At 44.0% G+C, this 27,843-nt stretch overlaps 1 protein-coding gene across 3 annotated transcripts in view; it reads right to left on the bottom strand.

Annotated features, from left to right (window-relative positions):
• Nucleotides 1-27,843, bottom strand: part of COL26A1 (collagen type XXVI alpha 1 chain) — a 254,279-nt gene that overhangs the window by 48,575 nt on the left and 177,861 nt on the right. For all 3 annotated transcript variants that reach the window (XM_006114230.5, XM_006114229.5, XM_006114228.5), the window contains exon 4: nt 10,671-10,732. In XM_006114230.5, coding sequence (XP_006114292.1) covers nt 10,671-10,732 — 62 coding nt within the window. The remainder of the gene's footprint in view (nt 1-10,670; nt 10,733-27,843) is intronic.

Genomic DNA, 27,843 nt, shown 5'->3' on the forward strand with positions numbered 1-27,843 from the left:
CGCCAGCGTGAGATGACATGAGACGTGTGACAGTAACATCTCCTCTCAGCAATAGCTCTGACTTTTAGATAGCTGCTTGTGATCAGATGAGGTGGTCTGCCCGATGGCATTTGACACCAGGGGTCCATGTCAACAGTCTCAATGGATATACAACCTTATGCCCCTTCTCCGCTGTTTGTCCCCAAGAAGAGGAAAGCTACACAACAGAGAAGTCAGCTGAGCGCCGCCCAGAGGGAACAGCCAGCGTTTCAGAGTCACAGACATTGGGCTGCTATATACAGAGCAGGTGGGGTGCTGCCGGGTTGGTCCCGCAGCGCCGAGGGGCGGCGCTACGAGACCAACCCGGCAGCACCCCCACTGCTCTGCCCCCAGCTTCTCCGATTCAGCTGCTGGTCAGTTTCAGCAGTGGCTGAATCAGGGAAGCCGGGCGCAGAGCAACTCCAATTGTCCGGCTGCCCAGAGCACTTCTGGGTTCCCAATGGTGCCGGACCATCAGGAGTGCCAGAGCATGGGATGCCGGACCAATGGAGTTTTACTGTATATGACTAACTAATTAGCCCGTCATAAAACGGGATTTTCAGGTCTCTCCTCCACGTTGGTCTTCTCTCCTGAGCCTCTGCTCTCTCTCTCTCCTCCTCCTACTGCCTTCCCCTCTCTCTCAACTCTCCTCTACCATCTGCCTCTCTCTCCGTCTCTCTCTTTCTCTTCTCCCCCTCCTGCCTCTCACTCTCTCTTTCTCTTCTCCCTCTCCTGCCTCTCACTCTCTCTCCCCGCTCTCCTCTGTCTCCTTCAGCTGAGCGCCATGGCGGGAGGCGAAGGGGGACGGGGCAGTGTCTGGATGAGCATGCTATATAGTTCTCATATAATAGCCTTGCAAAAGCATCATCCTAGGCACAGAAATTGCATGTTGTGGATGAATAGAAATTTTGAGGGTTACTTTAGAGAAATTTCAAGAGATTTAAATTAAAATGTAGATTTGCGGGGGGAGGTGATGATATTTCACAATTTAAGGCTGATTACAGAAAGTGAATCACAACATTTGCCAGCCACATGAGACAGTCTGAGGGTCACAGGCTCAGGGAAAAAATTTCTCATTAAGTCTGATATCGATAAGGGAGGACTCGGTTTATTAGGCTTTAGGATGATAGGATTTTGATTGTCATTCTTAATTATGGTAGTATGTGAGAATGAGAGGTAAGCCAGAGCTGAACTTCCCTAAGCATCCTGATCTGGAGGTTAAGTTCTGCTCATTAGCAAGCCCGCAGAATCCAGGTGTGATATTCACACATGGCGCTTGATGCAAAGTTTGACTTGTTCACAAATAGGCTCTATTTCACACCTTCTCTAGTTAAAATTAGTCAAGAAAATGGTTCTTTGAGCTGCTGGCCATTTGTGCTACATTAAACGAGCCGCAGAAAACTTGGAAATGCCCATTTTTAGACTTGTACAAAGATGGTTTTAAACCCCATCCCGATTTTCATTCTTGCAGCAAGATATTAAGTAAATTGCTGACCGGCAAGTTGCCTAAAACAGTGTTTCTCAACCTTTTTTTTTTTTTTTTTTAAATAAAGTACCCCCTTTAAAAAAAAAATTATAAGTATTCCCAGTACCTACAGTTTTCAGACACACAAAAAAATTTTCTGCCATTGCAACACATTTGTTTACACAATTTAATCATAATTGGACAGACGATGACATTTTTGGGTGTAAAAAGTAGAAAAATAATAAAGCACTGTAAAACTTAAAACAAAAATTCAGTTTTCTCCAAATTTCAGTTGTGTTGACGTAACCCCCCCAGACTTCTCTCGAGTACCCATAAGCGTACTTGTACCACTGGTTGAGAAACACTGGCCTAAAACATTCTTATAGAATCATAGAACTGGGAGGGACCTCAAGTGGACATCAAGTGCAGTCCCGTGTCCTCAGGGCAGGACCAAGCACTGAAGTCAATGAATTGTTAGAAATGGAAATGTGCGACCTAGATTAGGCAACGGGAATCTAAAGGATTCACTTCACTGCATCATTGTAGGGTGGCCTACCAGGCAGGTGATGAAATCTCCACCGCAAGTGAGACTGACATGCAAGACCTGGAATATACATGAAACTTCAGCGTTTAATAATAGTGCCCAATCTACAGTACTAGAGGAACAGGGTTTTCCATTCTTGAGGACTTGTGAGCAGTGTAATAGTACAATATAGGGATATTCAATCTCTATGAGTACTGCTGTGTTACAATGGAAACTAGTTTAATTTTATATCTTTCAAGGGAAGAGGTGAACCCCATAAAATATAATTGTTGTATGCATTTCTCAAACCTATCCCCCCTTGGAACAGGTCAAGAGCACTTTAGCATGTGCACTGTAATTGTCGTTGGTTTTTGTTATTAAGGCTCTACATAATGGTACCTAGTAATTAAAAAAAAGATAGGGTTATAAAAGTGGACGGTGATATTATATTCTAAATAAATAGGGTGGATTTCATGTAGCAGTAAAAAAAATGTATTGGTCTAAACTCTAAACTTGTTTAAATTTTTTCCTTTAACCTTTTGCAGACTTCTGGGCAGGGTATCACTTTACAAGGTCTGTTTTCATGCAGAAAGTATGCAGGTCATTTATCAATCACACAATGAATCAGTCAGACACAGGATTTGTAATGTATCTCTTTGCATTTAAATCACTGTGAACTGCCACAGGCTTCTTAAAAGTAGTGTCAGGAGATAAGACTCTGATCAAATATTGCATTTGAACAATAACCAAAAGCTGAGATGAATATCACACAATCCATAACCCTTGAATACAGTTTGTTAAAAGATATGGGTGTACAACAAAAGAAAACAAATGGGAACTTTTTATGTGACAATACAGATGGAAGCCGTCTGCATGCTTTACAAAGAGATGGAGAATGCTGTGTTTAAAGGAAGCAAAGAGACCACTCCCAGCCAGACTCTGCTGTCACTCATTCCAGTTTTACACCCTTTACACTTAAGAAAGTTAATCAAGATCTACACTGGTGCAGCGGACAACAGCACCCAGTTCAATGTTTTTCTAGCTAGAGGAAAGCGTATCCTCTGTGTTAAGGGTAAAAGAACAGCCACTCCCAAAAGGCACAAGTAGAATCTGGTCTCATAGGCTGTGTCTACACTGAAGAGGTATTTCGGGATATCTCTGGTATCTCAAAATAGCTACTCCATGTCTTAAGAGCAAGTCCACGATACCAAAAAACAATGGCTTGCTATTCCGACAGCCCTGTAAACCTCATTGCACGAGGGCTAAGGGACATTTCGGAATAGCGCCTTATTTCAAAATTACCTCGAAATAAACTGCAATTTGCATAGCACAAATTGCTAAGCTTATTTTGAGGTAAGGGTGCAGTGTAGACACACCCTATACTTATTTAAAGCAGGAGTACCTCTGCCTAGGTCAATGATCTTGAAGCAGAGTAAAACCAGACTAACTGTGAATGAAACTGGGCCTTGCACATCTGTTACTTTTAGAATTTCCTCCCTTCTCCGCTGCCTTTCACCATCCACTCTGCAATTACTCCCTTGCCCCTTTTCTGATCTGCATTCACCCTGTTTTTCTCTCCTCTTCCCTGGATCCGTTTTTATTGGCACTAAGCATATCAGGAATCCGATACCCGTTCATTAGTCAAACTTTCAAACCTACAACACCCAATAAAAAATACCAATACTATCTAACTCTTAGGGTACGTCTGCACTGCAATATTATTTTGGGATACCAGAGGTATCCTGAAATTGCTACCCCACGTATTTTGAACGCAACCGCTATTGTGAAATATAGCAAACACACTATTTCGGCATCCCTGTAAACCTTGTTGCACGAGGGATGTCTCGAAATAGTGTTTTATTTTGAAATTTGGCGCTGCATAGATGCACCAAATTTCAAAATAACCTTTTTCATAAAAGAATCAAAATAAGGTACTCATACAAGTGTGCATCTTATTTTGAGCTAAGGGTGCAGTGTAGATGCACCCTTAGATAGTGTTTATCATCAGTGGAGCACAAAGTGCTTTACAAAGGAAGGTAAATATCCTTATCCCCATTTTACAGATGAAGAAATGACTCACCCAAGGTCATTCAATAGACCAGTGGCAGACAAAAGAAATAGAGCCCAGGGTGTCCTGAGTTCAAATCCAGGGTTCTAATCTTGCAGGCCATACAGCTTTCCATTGGAGTGGGCTAGGAGTGGGGTGACCTGACTCTGCCTATTTCTAGTCCAGGCACAGCATAAATCAGAGCAGAAGTAGGAGAGCTAGGAAAGCAACCTAAGTTTGATTCACTTTAGGTCTTTTTACACAACTCCTCCTTGCACAGAGAGTCACAGTGCTAAGCATGGCCATGCCAGACCAGTGCCACTGAGAGCTAAAGGCATTTTGGGAAAATGAGAGACATCTACCTCATGCTCTCTCTTACCCTCAGCTAGCCTCTAACCATTGTATCTTAAGGATTCCCCTTTCTGTTTCTTGATAAGTTATAGCTGATGCCAACCCACACATGGCTCATTTCAGAATCAGGGGTTATTTTTACTACCTCTAACATCAATCCCACCTGCGAGGCGACCTGAACACGCCTCTCACAATGAGAAAAATAATATACATTTTAGTTGCATCCCTCTTTTATTGGTTCTGCAGACCCACAGACTTTCGTGCAACTGCTGACCAGAAGTCTCTTGGTTACAAACAGCTCTTCATCTACTGCCTGATAAGTGGCGGAAGTGGGGAATAAACCATCTCTCTGAACCTATAATGCTCTGTTAGGATTTTTTGTGACTTCTGCCCATGACATGGACATGGATGCCAGGAGGGATTACATGATGATCCCTTGTTCTGTTCACTCCCTCTGGGGCATCTGGCATTGGCCACTGTTGGAAGACAGGACACTGGGCCAGATGGACCTTTGGTCTGACCCAGTCTGGCTTCTCACAGCTCGTCCAGTAAGCATCCACCTGAGTGCACAATGCATTCAAGGCGACTTGCTGCTCTCCAGCTCTTTCACTCGACCATGGCTCTGTGCACCTTGGCCATTTACTCAAATTAGGAACAGCAGAGAACAGAGGCCTCCCTCTTTGGGTCTCTGAAGCACAGACCCATTGGAGACAGCTGATCTTATCCATTACTATTCCAGGGCTCACGGCAGCCATGCTGTGCTGGAGCTCTTACCGGGAATGAAAACCTGCAGATATTCGGGAGCGACCTTTCCTTGATGTACAGTTTTTGTTTCATGACAAGGATCTCCCTTGATCCACTGAGTTGCTGCTTTTGGTCTGTCATAAATTGCATAATTCATTATCCCAAAGTTTTCAGCGCACACACAAAAAGAATCCATCCCCTCTAGCAATGAAGTAACTTCTAACACTGCTTGGAGATCTAGCCATCTTCTGTATAAGGAGGAAGGCTGTGCATGGGCAGTGGGTGGACGTAGAGCTGGGGGAGGCAAGTCCCCAGCCCACCCTCAGCCTGCCTCTTCTGGTGAGGACCCGTCCCCACCATGAAGAGGGAGTGTGGGCACGTGTGCGGCCCCAACCTCTCCGGCCCCGGAACACTGGCAGGACAGGTGCTAAGGGCACCTACACTCCGCCCCCAGCATGCCTACCGTAGGCAATCTGTGGCCGGAGTGCGGGCAGGGTTGGTTGGCAGTTTGGGAAGACAGTGCCTTGCCCCACCTAGTCCCACTTCTGAGGAGAAGCCGCACACCTTGCAAATGCTGCGGTCCACGATAAGTGATTCCCACAGAGCTGAGACTTTCCCCTTTTGTCCCAGATAAGCCTGAAAGAGAGAAACTAGGTCCCAGGGACCTTACTGCTGCCTAATGTGTCTCCCTGTCCCCCACTCACTCTGGCAACTCCCTCTGCTCCCCGGCTCGTGATGTTTTCTTCTGCAGGTCGGTTGTAAAGCAAAACCTTCCCCAGGGGGCAAGTTTTGCTTTGCCTGCCACGCAGCTATGCTTCCCCTCAGTATGCTCCGGGTGCTATGTGGGCAGACCGGCAAGCTGAGGAGAAGGAATCCGCGTCTGAGGGAGCTCCCCAAAGCCAATGCTGGTGAAAGAAGACTTCTGGGGACCCCCGGGAGTGGTGAAAAGATGAGGAAGACTAAGGGAGAGGCTGGCATGGGAAGAGGAGAGTGAAGCCCGGCGGGACGCGGAGGAAAGAGAGGGAGGTGTGAGTGATGGAGGGATCGCTGCCCACAGCTCCTCTGGGTCGTCTCAATGGCGTGGGTGTGTCCACATCACCACTCCGCTCCTCTTCATTAGTCACTCGGATCCTGTTGCCAGGGTCACATGGCTAGAGAAGGGAGCCAAGCACTGGCCGGGGAGAGATCGGTTTCACACACATGCACACGATTCCCTCCCATCTCCGGCCACACGTAAGAGGGAGCGGAGCTCTAAGCCGGGGGAGACAGGTATGCTGGCAACAGCAGCTCTCTGACACTGCCGGCGGTCGGGGGTGGGAAGTCACAATCTGGGCGGAATACAGGGGGGAAGCGAAGCAGCGCGCACTTTCCAGATCTTGGCCCAGTCCCAGACAGTTACCCGCTGCCCAGCACTGAGCTAATCTCCCTTCAGCCTATGGCGAAAACAGAAGAAGTCTGGCTGCTGGGCCAAGCCACCTAACCCCAAAAGACCATTCAAATCAAGCTAAAACCCCACCTCCCAACAGCCTTTTGAGAGATGGCCTCTTGTGTCTACCTCTTCACCAGCCAGAAATACCGGGGCAGCGGTGTCTCTTGGAGATTTCTGTTTTGTGTCCCAAGTTCAGAGGGCCACAAAAAGAACCAGTGAAACCCAATTGTTCTGAACCTCGACTTCAGGTTTTTTCAGACTCCGCAAGGGGCCAGAGAGGTTTCGTTTGGCTTCTGATTGAGTTCTGCCGCCTCTAAAAGAAGAGCAAGGCCAAGTCAAGGAAGATAACTGGTGGAGACTTGTTCGTAGGAGAATAAAAAAAATGAATTGCAGCCTCATCTTTTGCAAATCCTTTGTGGGCATGCACAGTACAACTCAGAGCCTCTCAAGACTTGTATCTTATCCCACTATTACAAGCCTGCTGACCAAAGACTTCTCTTTTTTGCAGAGCTAGGCAAGTAAGCGTTGGCCGGGTTTTCTGTGTTGACACACAGCATCTCTGGTCTTGTCTCGAGATAAGTTTCTTATCGATTTACTCCTCCATTTAGTGCTGGACCTTATAGGGACCTGTACACTAATTTCCAGAGGCTTTGGATCAGGCCCCTTATACATGGCTGATTCTGCTCTCACAGCAGTGTAAACCCGGAGTCACGCCTCTGAAATCAACCAAGTTAAACTAGTGTAAAATCAGCACAGGAAAAAACAGAACTGGGTCCATGGTTGGCGGATTAGGCTCCAAGTCACCTCTCCCGGAGGGTGAACAAAGAGCAAAGGATTCACAGAGATGAACCACAGTCAGGGTTGTTCTCCATTTCGCTGTCTCCCGCTGTGGGTTTCCTTTAATTTCCTAACCACCTCTGCTTAGTCACGGCATCTTTCTTACGAATCGAATGGTGCATTCACTGCCGGTGCCTTAAGTGAGTCCTAGATTTTCATTTTCAAACTCCCAACAGTGCTGGCAGCCATGGAGGCATGGAGTCCGGGTGTCTCTCACTTTGTTTCCCGGTGGCTTTGGATCACACCCATTGTGGGTAGTTAAAAGAGGAGCGTCCATCTTTCCTCTAACGCTCTTCACTGCCAAGGAAAAGCAGCCTGCCAGCACTTACTGCTTCAAAAAACATTCAGCTCATCTCTGTCCGAATCAAAAACAGAATCTTCCCTCACACCATGACCATTGTTTTCACTGGAATTCAACTCCCTGGAATGTTTTTTCTTGTTTTCTTCATGGTGAAATACAACCTCCCATGTCTTTGAGGGAGTTCCAGAAAGTGTGTCTCATTTTACTTCTCGTCAGACACAATTCCCCAATTATCAGCAAATCATCTATTGTCTGCAAAACCATCCCACATCCCACCCTACCCCCAGGAGATTCTCCGAATTCCTATGACAGATCACAGATAAGCATTAACTAACTGCACAAGCATTGAGGAGATCCAAGCGCTGTATCTAACAAACGGGCCTGGGCTGTCACCGAAGGAACTGAAGATCAAAAGGAATGAACCAACATTGCTTATGGGAGCTGCTTTTATGATTCCTGGTGGCTACACGTTAAAACTATTTCACAAAACCCACAATATTGAATTCCACCTGCAAAAGGTTTTGCAACACTGTATGGTGCATTCAACCCTCCTAACATCTTGGAAAGGGATGAAAGAAGGAATGCAGATTTGAACAGCACACACGCGAACAATGGGGCATTAGAGCAATGGATGAAAAATATAGAGCACCAATTGAATGTAAAATAGGTGAAGAGACAAATGCTAATGCACAAAGTTTTCATCCAGGTACATCAACAAATGGAATGCAAGACGTAGGGCTGGCTAATATGTGGAGTTACTCTGGAAGAGCTATTGCACTTCAAATTCACACACTACCTACATGTGATTTAAGTGTCGACAGTCCCTAATAGGTAAGTCTGCAAACAGCAGCACCCCTAGGGCAAAAACGCATTGGAAGGGAGTATGCAAACGAAGCGTGAGAAAATGCTAATCCGCACTTCATTTGCATTGCCTCTTCCGGCAAAACCTGTACTGTAGATATAGCCTCAGAGACTGAATTCACTACTGATTTGCCTCCCATTGTTCTAGAGCAGTGGTTCCCAACCTGTGGTCCACGATACTGCAGGGGGGGTCCATGGAAAGTTTAAAAATAAGGATTGGGTCCACCGTAGTACTTACTTTTCTTTTTCTTTTCTTTTTTTCTCTTCCCCCCCCCCCCATCTGGGGGGGAGATCCATGGCATTTTAATAGATTGAAAATAGTATGCTCGAAAAGGTTGGGAACCATTTTTCTTGAGCTGAATCCAATATACGTTTGCCCCCATATTTCTTAAATGCAAAGAATAAAACCCTAGGAGGTTCGGTTAAGAACAATGAGCTGCAATTTCTATTAACTGTCATTTACACATACGGCCACAGTACAACTGTGGGTTGTATGTGGAAGTTTGCTTTAGACTTTTTGTCCTTAATGGTATTACATCAGCTGATCATTACATCAGTTGATTTTGAGTTCTGTTCTAGTGGGAAGATGTCTACATGGCCCAAAATAAAACAAAACAAAAACAAATCCCACCCACACAGTAAGTACTAATTGGCCCTCTTATTATCAGCCTCAGCAGAGGCACTAAACAATGGAACATGAGAACGGCCGTACTGGATCAGACCAAAGGTCCATCTAGCCCAGCTTCCTGTCTTCCAACAGTGGCCAATACCAGATGCCCAAGGGAACGAACAGAGAAACTGAACTAACCTCCCATCTTGAAGGTGCTACTGTAGCATAGGTAGGGGCATAGCTTGAGCAAAGCTGGGGAGGGTATCAGGCTAAAAACAACAAGGTGACGACAGCAGTAATGGCACGGGCTGGTGACACCTAGGAATATATTTAGTGAGCCAGCTCGGATATGCCTATCCATACAATCCCAATTGCAGTGGAGACCTACTCTGACGAGGTGGCCATTACAAAACAGGGTTGTGTGATCTGAGTGGGCAGTTCGGTGAAGTAATGTTGTAACAATACAGTTTTTCATACTGGAAGGCCGGTAGCCGTATTGGAAGATCTAAAGCCTTCATCTGCAGCCAGACTGAAGAGCAGCAGCCAGTAGCTGTAAAGCCTGGAGTCACATACTCGCATTCCAGCTCAATTACATTCAAATAGTGCCACACCAGGCTGTTAAAAAGGAGATTCCATCCTAATGGCGCCCACAGTCATTGGATAAAGAAACAGATCTCAAGATGAGTAAAGAAAACTTAGTCTGACAGCGTTTCATCTGGCAAGAAATTGTTTATCAAGAGTTGAGGTTGTGGAACCCTCATTCTGTGATTATAGTCCTCACTTTCCTATTGCTTGTCTGTATGAGTGGTCTGGGTTTTAATTGTTTCTGACTGCTGTATAATTAATTTTGCTAGGTGTAAATCAATTAAAGTGATTGGGTAGCATTGGTTAGGTAATTCTTTTGCAGTATGTTATGACTGGTTAGTAAAATTTTAGTAAAATAACTGGTGAAGGCACAGCTAAGCAGGCCTCTAGTTTCAATCTATAAACTGAGGCCCCAAAGGAATTTCTTTAGGAAGCAACTCCCAAGGCACAGCCCCAAGATAAGAGCTGCCAGACCTTAATTTTGTGCCCATGACACTGGGCTGAAACTGGAGTCCCCCAGATGGACCTGATCCTGACTGGCCATCAAGACAAGTTCATCCGTCTCATTGGGAGTGGTGAGCCCTGTAGGTATGTATGTGTTTGATAATTCATATAGAGAGATGAAGTGGGATATTACTGTGTAGGGCTCTTTCACTGGGAAGAGAGCCCGCAAGCAAGGTTACGCCTAAGCCTGTAGATGAGTGGGGGTGGGTACCTTTATTGAGAGGGTTGCACTGAGCCCTAGGAATGGGTAAGAGTGGGTGCCCCTACAGCGGGTGAGACTTTTGTGCGGGTAACAATGTAAATGTAGTTTTTGCTCAGGCTGCATCTTTTCCCCGCACTAAAGTCCCTATTTTCTCTCTCTCTCAAAAAAAAAAAAAAAAGTTCCATGTGCTTACCTTGGCTTCCAGCGTGTTCAGCCTCTCCGTCATATCCGTCAGTCTCGTGCAGTTCATGCACTCTAGGAAAGAGAAGAGACACAAGCGGGTTTTAATTTAGCGGAACAGCTTTCACGCTGCCGTCTCCTGTCAGGCTGTTTCTACCCAAACGTGTGGATTCCAGAAGTCTCAGGAGTCATGCTGGTGGGGCAATTAGACTGAAAACAAGTAGACGCCATTGCGCTAGTGGCCACCACCACGCTACCTGGAAATGTACCGAAGCGCTGGAGCTGCTACGAGGTTTAACTGTGCACATTAGTGCCCGAGGTGGAGAAACGGGCAGAGTGCAGATGAAGAGGTCAAAGGGGAGAGAAATATCAACACCATTAACGCTTTGCCTGTTCTGAGGGAGAGCAAAGGTTTTAGGGGCAAGCCCCATTTTAAGTTTAGGGAAGCCCTCTCCGTGTGGAAGAAATCCTGCCTCAGGATAGGGGGAAGACACATTCGATGAACTCTTGGCTTCCCTTCCAGCCTTCCATTTCTGTGAAGCAGTATGTACACAAACATGTTCATCTGCATCGGTGTCGGAATTAGGGGGACAGAACCCCACGGCTCTAAGTCAAGGGTGGGAACCTTTTTTGGGCTGGGGGCCGCTGACCCACAGAAAAAAATCAGTTGGGGGCCACACACAAGTGAAAAGTAAAAACAAAAAACCCTCACCGATGGGGCCCCCATCTGAGAAGGAGAAACATGCTCCAACCATTCCCCTCCCACATCAGAGCTTAGGGGGGCCTAGCCTAGTAGATTTGGTGTGCTCCCACCCTGTGGTGGGGCAGTGGGGGGTATGGAATGCCAGCACGGGCTCCCCAATGCTGAGGGAAGGAAGCCCTGAGCCTCAGGAGCCAGATCCAGGCATGTCAGGGGCTGTGTCCGGCCCCCAGGCCTGAGGTTCCCCGCCCCTGCTTTAAATGGTTTCCATTATATCCAGGGTTTAAAGTTTGGTTCAATGACTCCCAGCATCCCGCTATACAAATTGTTCCAGCCCTCCTGCTCCTCTGTGCCTTGCAGAGGCCTATCCCAATGTCTATGAAGCCAGTGGAAATTAAGGATGTTAAGGACTAGTCAACTAGTCGACAATCCGATAAGCAAATGCTTAATCGGATAGTCAGCTGACTAGTTGACTACTCGATCCCCCCCTCCTTGCTGCCTCTATCAAATAGAAGCAGCAAAGGGGGGGGGGGAGAGGGTACTTCAAAGCAGCAGCGCCGAGTGGAGCCCATGGAAATGCCACACGGAACACATGGTCAGCTGGGGAGGGGCCAGCTGATCCCGGGTTCCACTGAAATGCCGCGCAGCGCCAGGGATCAGCTTGGAAGCAACCCCAGGCTCCTCGTGGCATTTCAAATCAGCAGTGCAACATGGAGCCCAGGGTCAGTGAGGGACTCAGAGTTCCCCGCTGACTCCAGGCTCCATAAGGGTGCTTCCTCTTTGAAATGCAGAAGAGCACCTGCTGGGTACATTTCAAAGCTGGCCCACGTGCAGCCCAGAGTCAGTGGGACTTCCTGCTGGCCCCAGGCTGCATGCGAAGTTCCGCATTCCTCCTTTGAAATGTACAAGAGACCCAGCGGAGGCTCCTGCACATTTCAAAGGAGGAATACGGAAGTGCCTATCGAGTAGTCGATGGAAATTCCACTGACAACTCGACTCGCAAATTAATCGATATTTAACATCCTTAGTAGAAATATTTCCATTGCCTTCTGCAGGTGCTGGATCAGGCACCGAATCTGAAGCACACTGAGGTAGCGTTCACACAGCGATTCGTTTCCCACTTTGCTATACAGGAGCCACTAGATACTGGATAATGGCAACTGGACTTTCTACGATGTGGATTCTAAAGAACAGACACAGTGAAAATGGTCTGTGTGATTTCAAATGATTGCTGGGCAGAGACAAAGAGCAGCCCTTATCTGACCTGCATGGCAGCATGTTCCCGCTTGTTTTCATGTCAACAATTTCTTATAAGGTTCTCTGGGACTAATTTAAGTGTCCTAGGGCTGTCATTGGAGGGCATCTGAGGCCCGTCTTCCGGGCTCCTGAATGAGCTGGCATCTGGGCAGATGCTGCCTCTAAGAAGAAGGGAATGGGGGAGGTCTGAGCCCCACTCCCGGACCCAATGTGGGAGCAATCCTACTAATTAAAGGGGGATGACGGGATGAGAACACCACAGAGATGAACAAAATAGTTCACCACTCTCAAGAGCTATCGTTTCAGGCTGTTTTTCTTTCCATGGGGGTCCCTTCTTCTGCTGAGAATCTGTGGTCAGTATATTATCCTCCAGATTCATTCATTCCCATGTCTCAGCTTCTAGGATGCAGCAGTTTTAAAAGGGAAAAAGAAAGAGCCTAGCAGTGGGGAATATTACAGATAATCAACTATTACCATAGCTTGTTACGAATCAGTTGTTACTCTCATATCTCTTATTCCAAAACAAATATATAAATACACTTGCAGTTTTCAGATCACTCCAGGCCAGATCCCTATTGACATCCACTGGATTATTATTTATTATTATTATTATTAATAATAATAATAATAATAATAACTACTTGTATTGCAATAGCCTGGAGAAACGCCTGTTATGGAGTAGAACCCCACTGTGTTAGGTGTTGAACATACTACAGAACAAAAGCTGGTCTCCGCACCAAACAGCTTACAATCCAAGCAGATGCATCAGGTCCTTACAGCACTGCATCTCCAAATGCACAGAAAGCACCCAAAAATGTTTTTCCTCTGTAGTCCATTAGTTCCACTGAAATTCTGCAGTGAGATTTCCAAAGCCCCTTAATTCCAAACCGCCATCTGCAAACTGAACCTCTGACTGCTCATGCAGATTTTGGTTTCAAGAATTTCATTACAAGTCAGTATTGAAAAGGACTTTTTATTTTATGGTTGTCAACAGGAAATACCTTTATAATTTTTTCTTCTCAGCAGTAAATCTTGGGCAATATTTTTTTTTCCTGGCACAAACTGGCTCATGCATATGTGAATGCCTTAAGTGTGTTATCACAGAACAGAATGGAATGGGTGAGGCTTGTTTGGTCTGGAACTCTTTGCGGGGTGTAAAGTTGAAATGACTTGTGTGTAAATTGGCTACATGCTTTCCATCTTGTTCATCCACACAGGAAGCAAAGATTGAACAAACCCATCATTCCACAGAGCCAACACGGTTACCAGATGCATTGCTGAACAAATAAAATAAGGGGCTCTCTTCTCCTCTTTCCATGCCCAAAGATACTATCCATAGAGCCCTGTAAATCCATGATTATGGATATCGGTAGTTCATTTTGTGGACACAAATTTTGTAGCTAGAACCCTGCAAATCTGCAGATATCCGCTTTCTATCCATGGATACCTGCATCCGGTAGATACGGCTGTAGATATCTGCGGATAATGTTTGCGGACACGGATGCCAATTTTGTATCCGTGCAGGGCTCTAACTATTAACTCCTGTTGATTTTAAAGGGATTGACTTGTAATCCTATGCAGAGCAAGAGATCAATGCGACCACCTGAGAATTCATCTGGTACATTGAGCTCACACTTCCCCTCTGTGAGAGGGTCTATGATTTGTGCTAGAAGGAGTTTACAAGCTATGGTCCTGATTCTGCAATTCCGTATGCCAGTGCAGAACCCTGCATGCTCCCAGAGCCTCTCCAAATCCCCATTGGCCAGTTATTTGCAGGGCATGAGGTTCACTTTTCGAGCTGACACAAGGAGTGATGATAATGAACGATGTGGTGAGATGGGAATTGCTGGGATGCCAAACTGGCATGACCCTACTGAATGACGGATGTGAGCATGACTTGACATGACTTAAACATGACTGACTAAGTGGAGCATTCTGGGAGCAGGTCCTTTTAAGCAGAAGTGAACTGGAGTCCACGGATGAAGAAAACTGGCAAGGGTTGCGGACTAGACTGCGGGATCAATCAGTACTCAACCTATTGGTCAGTAAAAATGGGCTCATGCAAAAGTAAATATTATATGAGTCAAGTTCCATTGTGGAACCTGAACTGGCAGGTGAGCGTAATCTAACAGCAGCCAGCTCACGCAAAAGCCAGGGTGAATAATTGATAAGTAAATATGGGATGATTTTTGGCAACCCCCTTCCTAGCCCCTTCTAAAATACTTAAAAAATAGTCATTAGCCACTAGGCAGGCTTTGAAGATATGGAACTCCTTGAGAAGAAAGGTAGCATAAAAATAAAATCAAGCTAATTAAATTACCTGGTGGTGGGAATTCCTTAATTTAAATCTCTAAAAAAAGCAGCAGTGCTCCACTCAGAATTATGGGACTGTGAACCAGAGGGGTTACAGAGCAACCAAGACCTTGTTTCAGGGAAACTGACCAAAAACAAACAAAAAATCCAAACCAAAAGAAGAGAAGCCAACTATAAATTGGTAACCACCTTCCCTGTTTGCCGGACAGGCACTGTGTAGGACCAGCATAGACATTGTTTGAGAAGGTTACTAAGAAAAAGACTTGCTTAAGAAAATGTATAATTCTCATGTATTCAAGTTTCAGAGGGGTAGCCATATTAGTCTGTAAGGGTGTGTCTACACAGGAGGGCTTAACTCAAAATAAGCTACACAAACGGAGCTACGTGAACTGCGCATCTTATTTCGAACTAGTTTATTTCAAAACTAGGAGCGTCTGCACAGCACTTATTTCAAAATAGAGCATTCTTCCTCCGACTTCCCTTACTCCTCGTACAATGAGGGTTACAGGAGTTGGAGTAAGAAGTCCTCCAGCTTGACAGTATTTCGACATTATTTTGAAATAACTGCCGGCTGTGTAGACACGGACTGTTAATTCGGAATAACGCTAGTTATTTCAAAATAAAGTTGCTGTGTAGACGTACCCTTAGAGACTAACAAAAAATGTAAATTATACACGAGCTTTCACGGGCACAACCCACTTCTTCGGATAAATGGAGTTTTAAAGGGTCCAAGTTCCAAATATATAGCAGAGAAAGAGAGGAGATGGGGAGGGAAAGGGAAGGAGAAAAAAATGGGAAAAGAATAGTCAATTAGAGTTTCCATGATAAATGAAGCTGACAGAGAAAGCTCTAAAAAAACAACAGATGGTCTGGTAGCACTTTATAGACTAATAAAATCCTGGTGTTTGGCCTTCTATGTCATTAGGATGTAGAATGTAGTGGGTGACCCAGTTAAGGTCTTTGTTTAAACCTCTATTGTAGGTATCAAACCTGCAAATGAAGTTAAGCTCTGCAGCTACCCTTTCAGGCTGTTTTTTTAAATTGGCTTCTAATTATATGGAAACTTTGAGATCCATTAATGAGTGCCTGGGCAAGTTAAAATGTTCCCTAACAGGTTTCTGTGTTACCTTAGGGCTGTGTGCTTAATAGAACAATTTCAATGCTGGTGTGATTCCTTCTCAATAAACTGCTACATAGGCTTGGGTTAAATTCAAGTGTTTAACCTTCCCCACTTGCAGCAACAGTAATCAGCTCCACCAGGAGCCATTAAAGGTCCAGGGAGGGCAAGTGTGGGAGAGAAATAGGGAAAGGAAGCAAGAGTCACAGACCATGCAGGCATTTGGTTTGTGTCCATTGACATGCCCACCAAAGAAGTGTAATGCTAATTAATGAAAACAAGGACAAATCAAGAAAGCTTTACAGTGGAATACGTAGTGCTCAAAGAATACGGTGTCATTTGTTACACTTAATGCCGTAGTTACTTTACTTTGGCTCAGAGGGTCTTGAGCTGTTCTTACAAAGGAGCAAGGAAAGGTCAGCCACTCCTGTGTCCTAGGTTGGTGAGAGACCCCACACGGCTCTGAACCCCACTGAGATGTACGGAAGTTCAAATCTACCTGTGAACCTTTTCACCTCTCACCCACTTCTCAGGCTGCACAAAGCAGTAGCCTATGCTACAAAGACAAACGATCCTGCAAATACAAAATGACAAACCCTTGTGTTATAACTTAGCAGTGACCTGCAGGTCATCAGCATAGAGACAGTGCTTTGCTAGATAACTGCTCAGTATTATGTCGGCACATACACTCAAAACACACTGTACACAGCAGGGCTAAAGCAGAAATAAGTTATGCAACTTGAGCTATGTCAATTGCGCAGCTGAAGTCAAAATAGCTTATTTCGACTTTTGGAGCTGCCTACACCGCAGGACATCCAAGGAAGAAGCACTCTTCCTCTGACTTCCCTTACTCCTCCTACAATGAGGATTACAGGAGACGGAATAAGCAGTCCTCCAGCTCGACATCATTTTGACATTATGTTGATATAACTGCTTTCTGTGTAGACACGGACTACGTTATTTCAGAATCATGTCAGTTATTCCAAAATAACACTGCTGTGTAGACATAGCCTCAGATGAAACAAAACCAGCAAGTCTAATTTGAATGTATTTACTACCAGGGGACAATATCCTGTCCTGGAGAGAGGGAGCAGGAGGAATCAGGATAATACATATTTTTTGTATCCGCTGGAAGTATTTAGAGAGCCCACAATGTGGAGTTTTCGGATCTAGGAAGATGCCTTTCACATTACTAAAGCCAGTTAGAAGATCACACATCATCATTTCACATGCAATGTGTTCAGTGTTGAGGCAAATGTTACATGCTCTCTGTGCAGGACTTCCGGAAGAAATTTCTTCCAAAGTCTGCATAAATTCATCATCTGTTGCAGAAAAAGCACCCTAGGCTATGGTCTATACGAGGGAGTTATTTTGAAAGCCCCTTATTTTGAAATAACAAGCGGAGCATTCACACTACCAAGCCCGTTACTTCGAAATAACAGGCTAGTTGTTTCAAAATAGTAACTCCTGCTTTCCATGAGGAATAACGGTTATTTCGAAATAGCGGTAGTGTGGATGCTCCACTGCTGCTATTTCAAAATAACAACTCCCCAGAATCATTCAAATTAATTTACTCCCTAGTGCTTCCTGGGGCTCTAAGTCAAGGTGGCACGTCCACATTAATGGAGTCTGCCTTGGACTCATTTCGAGGCTTCCCTGTAGTGTGGATGTGCAATTTCAAAATAATTATTTCGGGAGTTATTTTTTCAAAATAATTTCCTAGTGTAGACATGCCCTAGTTTATTCCCCTCTTATTCCTAGTTGATGTTTTTAGGCTTTCTTTGCAATTAAATCTTGAGTAATAAGCTGTGATTTCACTCTGCAAAGCTTAACTTCAAAACACATGGTGGTATTTGGTTTAGAAATATTCCAGGAGGGAGGATAAATAACTGAGATAATGAACATTATACGGTGTATCATATGACACCCAGTCTGTCTCCAAAATGTCTCAACATTATTCTAACACCACTTCTTATGCACCATTCTCTCCCCCTTCTCTTGCTCGAGGGGTGCGTGTGCAAAATAATGTTACATGATAGAAGGAGATGACATAACATATTAGAGGCAGGATAGGATCAGCATTCGAGAAACAGAAATGTAACAGATCAGAATCCGCGCCCCTAGGGCAGTGGTTCTTAACCTCTTTGGCACTGTTACTGCTTATGATTAACCAATAAACCAAAATTACCCCCTCCTCCTTTTTTAAATGGCAACAGGCAAAAAGAAAATTACGATTCATCATTTAATGTATTTTGTTTGCTCACACATTATGTTAAACAAATTTGAATACCTATTGTATTTAAAACTTAATACCCCTGGCTGTGTCTAGACTGGCAAGTTTTTCCGCAAAATCAAATGAGTTTGCAGAAAAACTTGCCAGCTGTCTACACTGGCTGCTTGAATTTCCAGAAAAGCACTGACGATCTCATGTAAGATTGTCAGTGCTTTTCCAGAAATACTATGCTGCTCCCGTTCGGGCAAAAGTCTTTTTCTGAAAGACTTTTGCGCAAAAGGGCCAGTGTAGACAGCACAGGACTGTTTTCCGCAAAAAAGCCCCGATCGCGAAAATGGTGATCGGGGCTTTTTTGCGGAAAACCGCATCTAGATCGGCCACGGACGCTTTTCCGTAAAAAGTGCTTTTGCGGAAAAGCGTCCTGCCAATCTAGACGTGCTTTTCCGAAAATGCTTTTAACGGAAAACTTTTCCGTTAAAAGCATTTTCGGAAAATCATGCCAGTGTAGAAGTAGCCCCTGAAATATGCCAAATTACCCCTTGAGGGTGTAATTTCCCTCAGGTTAAGAACCGCTGCCCTAGGGTAAACTATAACTCTCTTGACTTTGATACAAAAGATTGTTGCACTTAATCTGAGATTAAAAGGGTGGAAGCCAGGCCTTCAGCTGGTGTCGATTGGTGTCACTCTGTTAATTTCAAGGGTGCAATGCAGTGTCAAGTTTGTTTATACACTTCAGACAGCATAAGCTTCAGCATCATTTTTGAATGGTTATTTTAAAATAAACACAGGTGAACTGTTCACTGCTTCCAGTCTCCCAAATCTTAGAGCTCCTCACCCAACTATAAGGAAATCAAATGGACATGATTCTCTCTGCTCAGTTATGATGTGTTTAAACCCAGGCTTTACACTAGTGGAAGTGAGAGGACAAACAGGCCAGTATTTACAAAAGGGCCACAAGTCACAAACAAACCACAATTGTGCACAGAGAAAACCTCTCAATGTCGCTACCCCGCTTTTCAGCCCCTACATCATGTGCGCAGCACGGAATCCGTACACACAAATAGAAGGGAAACTCAAGTCCGAGAGCAAATTGGCATAAGTCCATTAAAGCTGATAGTTGGAGTATAGTACATGGAGGGTGAGAGATGTCCAGAGTCATTCATGCTTCATTTAAAACAAATATAACCCTCTTGTTTCCTGTTCTCTCATGACTCAAGCAGCAGCTCCAAAGTTACAAACCTCAGTTTCCAAAATTTCAGTATGGTCCAGCGCATTAAACACCACTGGGCAGAGTCAGGAGACCCAGGTAGTCCCACACTGGTCCACAACCTTTTGTAAGGCCCTAGCCAAGACAGTTCCCGCCCTGTGCCTCAGTTTCCTCATCTATAAAATCAGAGTAACAATACTGACTTCCCTTTGTAAAGAGCTTTAAGACCTGCGGATGGAAAGAGCTGTATGAGTGCAAAGTATTCCTATTCACGTAATTAGTCTCTTGGCTGCAGTTATATTACTTCATTCTTCTCACCATGTACTCTGCGCTTTTCATAGATCTCACTGGGCTCTCCAATGGATGGAAAGAATAATGATCCCCAATTTAGAGACGGAAAGCCTGAACCACTGGAAGGACCCCGAGTGTCAGCGTGAACCAATCTGGGAATAGAAACAGGACTCCAAAGTTGCAAACCTCAGTTTGGAGCAACTGGCTTTAACAGTGCTATGAAATTATTATTAACCACTTTAATTCAGACTACAGCTGGCATGCAATCAGCCTTAATAGTCTCACACTTCCAACAAATAAAGCTGTTCTTATTTGGGGCACTGGGATTTATAAAGATGATAGTAAAAGATAAAATATGAATGCCCATTATTAAGAGAATTTCCTTTTCTAAATGAAGTGGAAGAAAGAATACTCCTATTAGCCAACAGGACAAACTCTTTTCTTCAGATCTCCTACATGAACACAGAACAGCTCTTGAGCATAGTTACACTGGGGCAAGTCTGGAGGGACTCCACTGAAGTCACTCAAATGCTTACACAGGTGCAAAAGGAGTTAGAGGCTGGAACTATACTCCTCTGGAAACAGAAGCAACCCTTATAATGTGTTTCAGCCTGAAAGTCCCATTCTTAAAAAGTACAGCAGCAAAATGATACAAGAGCAGAACGTACTCCACTAGAAGGGACACACGTGGGTGTATGCACACACACAAAAGTGTGTATCCATTCCGCTGCCCTCCCTTCCTTGTGAGTGGATGGAGGATGAGAATTGAAATACGTATTTTCCCTCCTTTCCCTTCCCCCGCCCCACCTCTGCTAGACCATGTCTCCACTGCAGTGCTATTTTAGGATATGGAGGTATCCTGAAATAGCTAGGCCATGTCTTTTGAGCGCACCCATTACTCCAACGTCCCTGTGAACCTCATTCCACGAGGAGTAAGGGACATTTCAGAATACTGCTTTATTTCAAAATAAGTGCTGTGTAGACAGCGCCAAATTTCGAAATAAGCTATTTCAAAACATCATTAAAATAAGAGACGCAATTTGCATAGCTCAAATTGAGTGTCTTATTTTGACCTACAGTGCAGTGTAGACACACACCTGTAGTCCAATGGCAAATCATTAGATTATTATTCCTTGAAGTAGCGATGGTACCTTTGTCATCACTCTTTGCCAAGGCCATGTCTATACTTACCCATGGATCGACTCTCCAGAGGTTGATCCTCTGGCGTTCAATTTAGCAGGTCTAGTAAGGACCTGCCAAATCTAACCCTAAGGTGCTCACGTCGATGCCGGTACTCCTGCTTATCGTGAGGAGTAAGGGAAGTCGACTGGAACGTTTCTCCCATCATCCTCCTGCTGCAGGGACAGCGCCAAAGCTCGACTAAAGGTACGTCAACTCCAGCTATGCAATTAAACAGCTGGAGTGGTGTATCTTAATTTGAACTTACCCCCTAGTTCTGGCCTAAGTTATTGCCATCTATTATCACCTCTAGCCTAAAATCTTCTAGATCTAAAATGGCAATTCTCCCTTTAGACAAACTACTGGAACATAAACTTGCTTAATATAATATGTTTCCCCACTGTCTAGCCAACAACATTCCCAGTCATGTTTTCCGACACAGTCCACAGCAGAAGTTTCAATGTGAGCTCCCCAGTAGGAATATAAACGCACATCTCCACCATGCTGCCTAGGTGGCCTACAATAGGGAGTAGGTGAATAAAGGGCCCTTCTCCTCCTCCCTTTTAATTTGCCCAGTTTGACCCTTTCAGCCTTTGTACGTCAATACACAGTTTCCTTAAGTAGTTTGTGGTCTGGTCCTTTTCAAAAGCTAGCCCCAATATTCATGAGGAATAGCAGACCCCGGCTATAAATCATGGCTAACCTGGGATGTGTTTTTTCAACACTTTCTCCCAAATGAGAGTCAGATGTTGGCTAGATCGACTTTATTAATTATGCTTGTTATTTAATAGCAGTCATATGTCCAGCTCTGTAATGGAGCCGGAACATGTAAAAGGGGAAGGTCTGACAGTGTCAGTGGATAGGAGTGCTACAGAGCTGGCTTAGTCTGGTCATCTCCGATTTTTAAAAAATCGGCTAAGAGGTCAGAGGAATAGGGGAAGGGACAGTCAGTAGGGAAGCCCACTCTGATAAATATAAGACACTCCAAGGATAAGACGACTACTTGGTAGATTTCAGAGCGGAGCATTCCTCATTAAGGATCCTGGACATTCTATTTACTTGTAGTTTGCGATGATAAGGACTGTTCTGGTATGTAGATCCCTGCGTGGAAACAAAATTTGTACCCACTTCTGCACCTGTATCTGCAAAAATGAGCTGCAGATATCTGACATCCGCGGATGCGGATACCTGTGGATACAAAGCGAATTTCTGCAAACTGGCAGGGTTCTAAATACAAAATTTGTACCTGCATCCCCATCCGTAGCCACAAAAAAGAGCTGCCAATATCCACGGATTTGCAGGGCTTCGTTTACTATTTTGTGTCATCGATTTTCAGACTATGGGAAAGCACACACTAAAAGGGACCAAAATGATTAGATGGCTCTAAAATAAAAAAGTCATGGTAAGATCAATTTTCCAAGGTGCCTAAAATCACACTGAAAAATCTATAGCTAATTACACATATTAATGATGCCTCACAACTCTCTTCCTTGCTTAAGCATTATTATAACTGAGGTAGTTTGCAGATTAAAAAACAAAACAAAACAAAACAGGCTCAGCGAAATTAAGGAACAATTCCTGAAGTCCTTCCTTAAACTGTTACTCCTCTTTACTCAGGCAAACGTCCATACCAAGATGGAATAGAAACTGCATGAGGACATCAGCCTTTATGGATTTGCCCATCACACAATGAGTCCCTAGAAAAGGTCAGAGTAAGAAACTAAAGAGTCTTAAACTCTTGGCTTCTATGCTGACCACTGCCTTATTGTTTGAAGACCTTCTAGTGTAATTATAAGGACACACAAACACAAAAAACCCCCACCACCCACATACATCTTTCTAAGGAGATTCTACTTGAATTATTTTTTAAAAAAATCCAAACAGTTTACAGAAATCCTGTGTTTGATAAACAGAAAAATCCGTGGAGATCAGCCAAACTAATTGCACAGGAATAGATGCAGGTTTTAAACAGGAAAGTACAGATGTTAATGGAGCAAGATTTTTCCATGGGAGGAAAAGAGTGCACAAAGAATATTATTGATTTGCACTAAGGGCTGTGGTGGCCTTGAACAAAGCAGGATACTGTTTCACCTCTTTCCAAATGCATCTGAGTTTCTGCTGGAGTGTGGGTTTCTTGCTAGTCGGGGAGTAAAGGTTGTTTGTTTTTATGACTTAGGCCCGGATGTTTAAAGGTATGTAGACACTAGGGTTGCCAGGTGTCCGGTTTTGAACCGGACAGTCAAGTATTTGAGCTTTCTGTTTGGGAAACAAATTGAGAAACTATAAAGGAGAAAATATAAATGTCCGGTATTTTCTAAATAAGATGTAACGTTGATTGTGATTTAATGTAAAGCGTGTCCAGTATTTTTGTTGAATCCATCTGGCAACCCTATTAGACACCCAATAGGATTTCCAAAAGCACGCAGGCACCTAACACCCAATAGGAGTTAGATGCCTACATGCTTTTAAAAATCCTATCAGGCACCAGAATATCTTTTTAAAAATCTGGGCTTTGCTGCTTTGGGTGGCTGGATTGAGAAAAACAGGCCTTGGATAAATGTTGCTGCCATAACCAAAATTGGAACACGGAATGCGAAGATGCAAGACAGAGTTGATACACACAGCCTTCCAAAAAAGAAGTTGCTGTCTACGCATCATGTGAGGGTCCCTTTAACATTTTAACATTACAGTTGTTGAATCCAGAAGCTGTTGGCTTGCTACTTTCCTTGAGACAAAGTGTAGTTGTTCTAATTTATCATGTACCTAAGCACGCTTTTCCCTTCTTTTGCACTTTCTGGTCAAGGATTTCAAAACATTAGTTTTTTTTCCAGTTTTCTAGAACTTCCCAAGTAAGTTAAGATCAACATCAATAGTCAAAAGAGATTCTTGGCCTATTCTTTTAAAACTCTTGGGAACAAATTATCAGCTTCTAAAAATGTAAACATGTTTAACTTTAGCAGTTGTTGTTTAACAGCCTTCTACTTACTATATGAATAGCAAATATTTTATAAGCACTCTATGCTGTGAACACAGTCAGCTTCTTATCAAATACGAATTGAACACGTCTCCCTTTTCAATATCATTATTGGTAATTTTACTGCTTCTCTCTATTCATGAACTTTTTTAGACATGTATATTATTCTTAAACAACACCCATCATTTACTTTGTTTTATTTGCAAATTTCTCCCAAACAGTTGTACATGATTGCTTTCAGTTTTGGAAACTGGCCCTTTTAAAAAGCCACATATTTTATTACTAGATGGGGCAGTATTCTGTTTGCAAATAATAAATATAAGTTATAATCTCTTATACCTAGATAACTAATCATTCTTAATTTAGTGATCAATTTATCTTTCTCTCTCTGAATGAGGATTATATTCAAATTGCCCTGATTTCAGAATGATTTCCTAACCTAAAAGATATCCTCTACTATTTTTAGAAACTCTCAAGGATATTTTACTTGCATGAGACCTTCAACACATCTCCTCACGAGTGAAATTTCCCTGATAACACAAGAATTTTGGATTTTAGGTTTGTGGGTACCCAATGAGAGAGAATTAGGACCTCCTTTTTCAGAGGTGTTGAACACTTGTTTAGATGTTTGTAGACCATGAATAGATTTAGCTGCAGTCCCAGGATACTGGAGACAAACGGCGGTAAGGTAATATCTTATTTTACCAACATCTGTTGGTGAGAGACACAAGTTAACTACTTATGCTGAAACAATGTGTTCCACCTTGCATTTAGCTGTGATTCTCAGGGTTCCCTTCCCAGACCTCTGTGTGGCTCGAAGCTTGTTTTTCTCACCCATAGAAGTCAGTCCCCTAAAAGATATTACCTCACCCACCTTGTCTTTCCAAATAAGGTGCAAACAATCTAGCTTTGAGGATTCTTCCTCCATAATACACAGAACGGGCTTCTCCATAGCTAGAAAAAAAAATTAATTGAATAACTCATGAGGAAAAATAATGGTTTAAATTACGGGTGGAAGGGAGGAAGTCTGGGAATTCAAAAAATTTTTATCCCTCCCCCCACCCTCCCTGCAATGTAATTTGCAAGGCTCATTGCCAGGATCCAACAAGATCCACCCATCTGTAACTGTTGTTGAGCTCAGCTATATAATACACTAGCAGATTTACCTGGCATTGCTCGAGTCATTAACTCAATTTTTTTAAATAAAAGGAAAATACACATGCTTTATGAAATGACTGTATTTTTAAATGGGAATTTCATAAAGTGTCTTTTTCTTCTTCATCCCTATAAACTCTTATCACTTGCTATATTTTAACAAAAAAGGCCTATTGTCAATTTGGTTTCCAGTCTTCAAATCTTAAGCATTAATTTAGCTATGCTAAAAACAGGGCACTACTCCAAACTTCTGTGTTTTCTCTCTTTTCTATAAGGGTTATTGAGAAGCAATCCTCTGGGTTCATCCTATTTTTCTGACTCATCTTGGTTCAGCCTCTTTCAGCATTTGCTCAATTATATCAATGGTGAGGACTGTACTTGTTTTACTGATTCTATCTCTTTTAGTTTGGTTTTATGAGAAGCAATCTCATCCCAGGCACATCCTCTTTCCCTGGCACAACCAAACTCTTATGTTGCTTTAAGTTAGGATAAGAGGAAGTTCTATACGGAATTTGGTGGTCCTAGCTCATACCATTTAGGAGGAGTTCTTGAACGGGCAAACAGAATATTCTTAATATAGCAGATTGTCTGCCACAGTGATTGATATCCCCCTCTTCTGCGGAGAGACTGAGGGATTTGGGCTTGTTTAGTCTACAGAAGAGCAGAGTGAGGGGGGATTTGATGGCAACCTTTAACTACCTGAAGGGAGGTTCCAAAGAGGATGGAGAGAGGCTGCTCTCAGTGGTGACAGATGGCAGAACACGGATCAATGGTCTCAAGTTACAGTGTGTATGTGCGGGGGGGACGAGGTTGGATATTAGGAAAAAATATTCCCCAAGGAGAATGGAGAAGCACTGGCATGGGTTCCCTAGGAAGGTGGTGGAATCTCCATCCCTAGAGGTTTTTAAGTCCTGGCTTGACAAAGCCCTGGCTGGGATGATTGAGTTGGGGTTGGTCCTGCTTTTAGCAGAGGGTTGGACTCGATGACCTCCTGAAGTCTCTGCTAACCCCGACAATTTTATGATTCTATGATTTTTTATGATTTAACCATAACCAAAGTGTGCACCCACACCTGCTTTGATCTGTTTATTTCTGAGCTGACCATTTGAGCTTCACGTTCAAAACATCCCTGAAGTTTTCCTTCTGTCCTCTTCAGGCTCCTGGTAAGGATTCAGCCGTGTCTTTCTGCACTACATGCTGCGAACCTGGCCCACACAATGCAAAGTGGGGCACCATTATTGTCATTCACTGCTCCTGAGGCTACCTGCCTCAGTTGTTCCAAAAGCTACAAGCATTTCAGAATATGCCACATAGTCATTTGTCCCTATAATCCTAATCTATTTGCTCTTCAGTGACCTCTGTCATCCCAAGGGCCATTAAGATTGCAGCATTCCTCTAAAGCAGGGTTTCTCAACCTTTCTTTATAAAGTACTCTTTTTAAAAATAAATTTATATATATATATACACACACACATTCCCTTTTTTAAAAAAATTGTAAGTATCCCCCATACCTACAGTTTTCAGACACACATTTTTTTTCTACCATTGCAACACATTTGTTTAAACAACTTAACCGTAGCATGGCAGGCAATGAAAGTTTGGGGTGTAAAAAGTACAAAAATAATAAAGCGCTGGAAAACTTAAAACAAAAAATCAGCTTTCCCCAAATTTCAGTTGTGCTGACGTACCCCCAGACGTTTCTTGATTACCCCCTAGGGTACTCACACCACTGGTTGAGAAACACTGCTCTAAAGCATGAGTTCTAGCTGTCTCAGGTATCCATTGGCTCTTGGCTTCACTGCCAAGAGTGACTTATAATGTTGGTTTCTGTTCTGTACCAGGTGTCATGGAGTGTGGGGGAGTCACCGGGCCCTGCACCCCCTTCTGCAGCCAGATGTGACTCTCGGCCGGCAAGTAGAACAGAAAGTTTATTCGTTGACAGGGACACAGCGTAGCACAGACTTGTTAACACAAGAACTGGGAGCAGCCGGTACAATCCCACTTGGGGAGCCCAGATACAGCACCCTGGGGCCCCTCCCTGCATCCTCCTCTAGCCTGGAGTAGCTCACACACTCAGCAACTGATCCCAGCCCATTAGGCAGCACCGCCTCCTCCTTTGTTCAGATTCCCAGGCAAGGAGTCACCTAGTTGCTTCCCCCCACCTAAGCTCATGCTACAAGAGAGCCTGAGCTACTGTGTATGTGCTAAAATGGGGCAGCCTGGGCCTGCCTCCCGCTCGGTGAGAGCCGCACCCAATATTCCTATTCCCCAGGGAAACTGAGGCACACATACAGGGCTACAACAGGACAGCACAGGACAGTAGGAATCACATACAACACAACAAGCGATCCCCACTGCCTCACACCAGGATACTGGACAGCCTCTCAAATCAAAGCCCTCTCCAGGCTTCGGATACAAGCCATCCAAGGGAAATGTGAGTTACAAAACTCAAGCAAGACAGACACTTCTGCTACAGAACTCGGCAACATTTTCCGCTCGATGTGGGAGCAAAACATTCGGAGCCAGATGTATGTTCCTGACGGGGACAGATCTCATTTTCCCGCCTGGGTATTTACCACAACAGAACTGAGGGAGAGTTACATTGGCAAAAGTCTTCTGGCCCTGTTCTCCACTGTATCTGGCACTTTTCCTTTCCAAAAAGAATCTCTCAAGAGTGCAAGGCCAAGCCTACCTCCTACCCTGTGCAAATCTACTTACCCAAGTCCCAGGGGAATCTATGGCATTGCTCCAGCACATTTC

The sequence above is a fragment of the Pelodiscus sinensis genome, chromosome 21, assembly GCF_052426305.1.
Source record: "Pelodiscus sinensis isolate ZL-2025 chromosome 21, ASM5242630v1, whole genome shotgun sequence".
Taxonomy (NCBI): Eukaryota; Metazoa; Chordata; order Testudines; family Trionychidae; genus Pelodiscus; species Pelodiscus sinensis.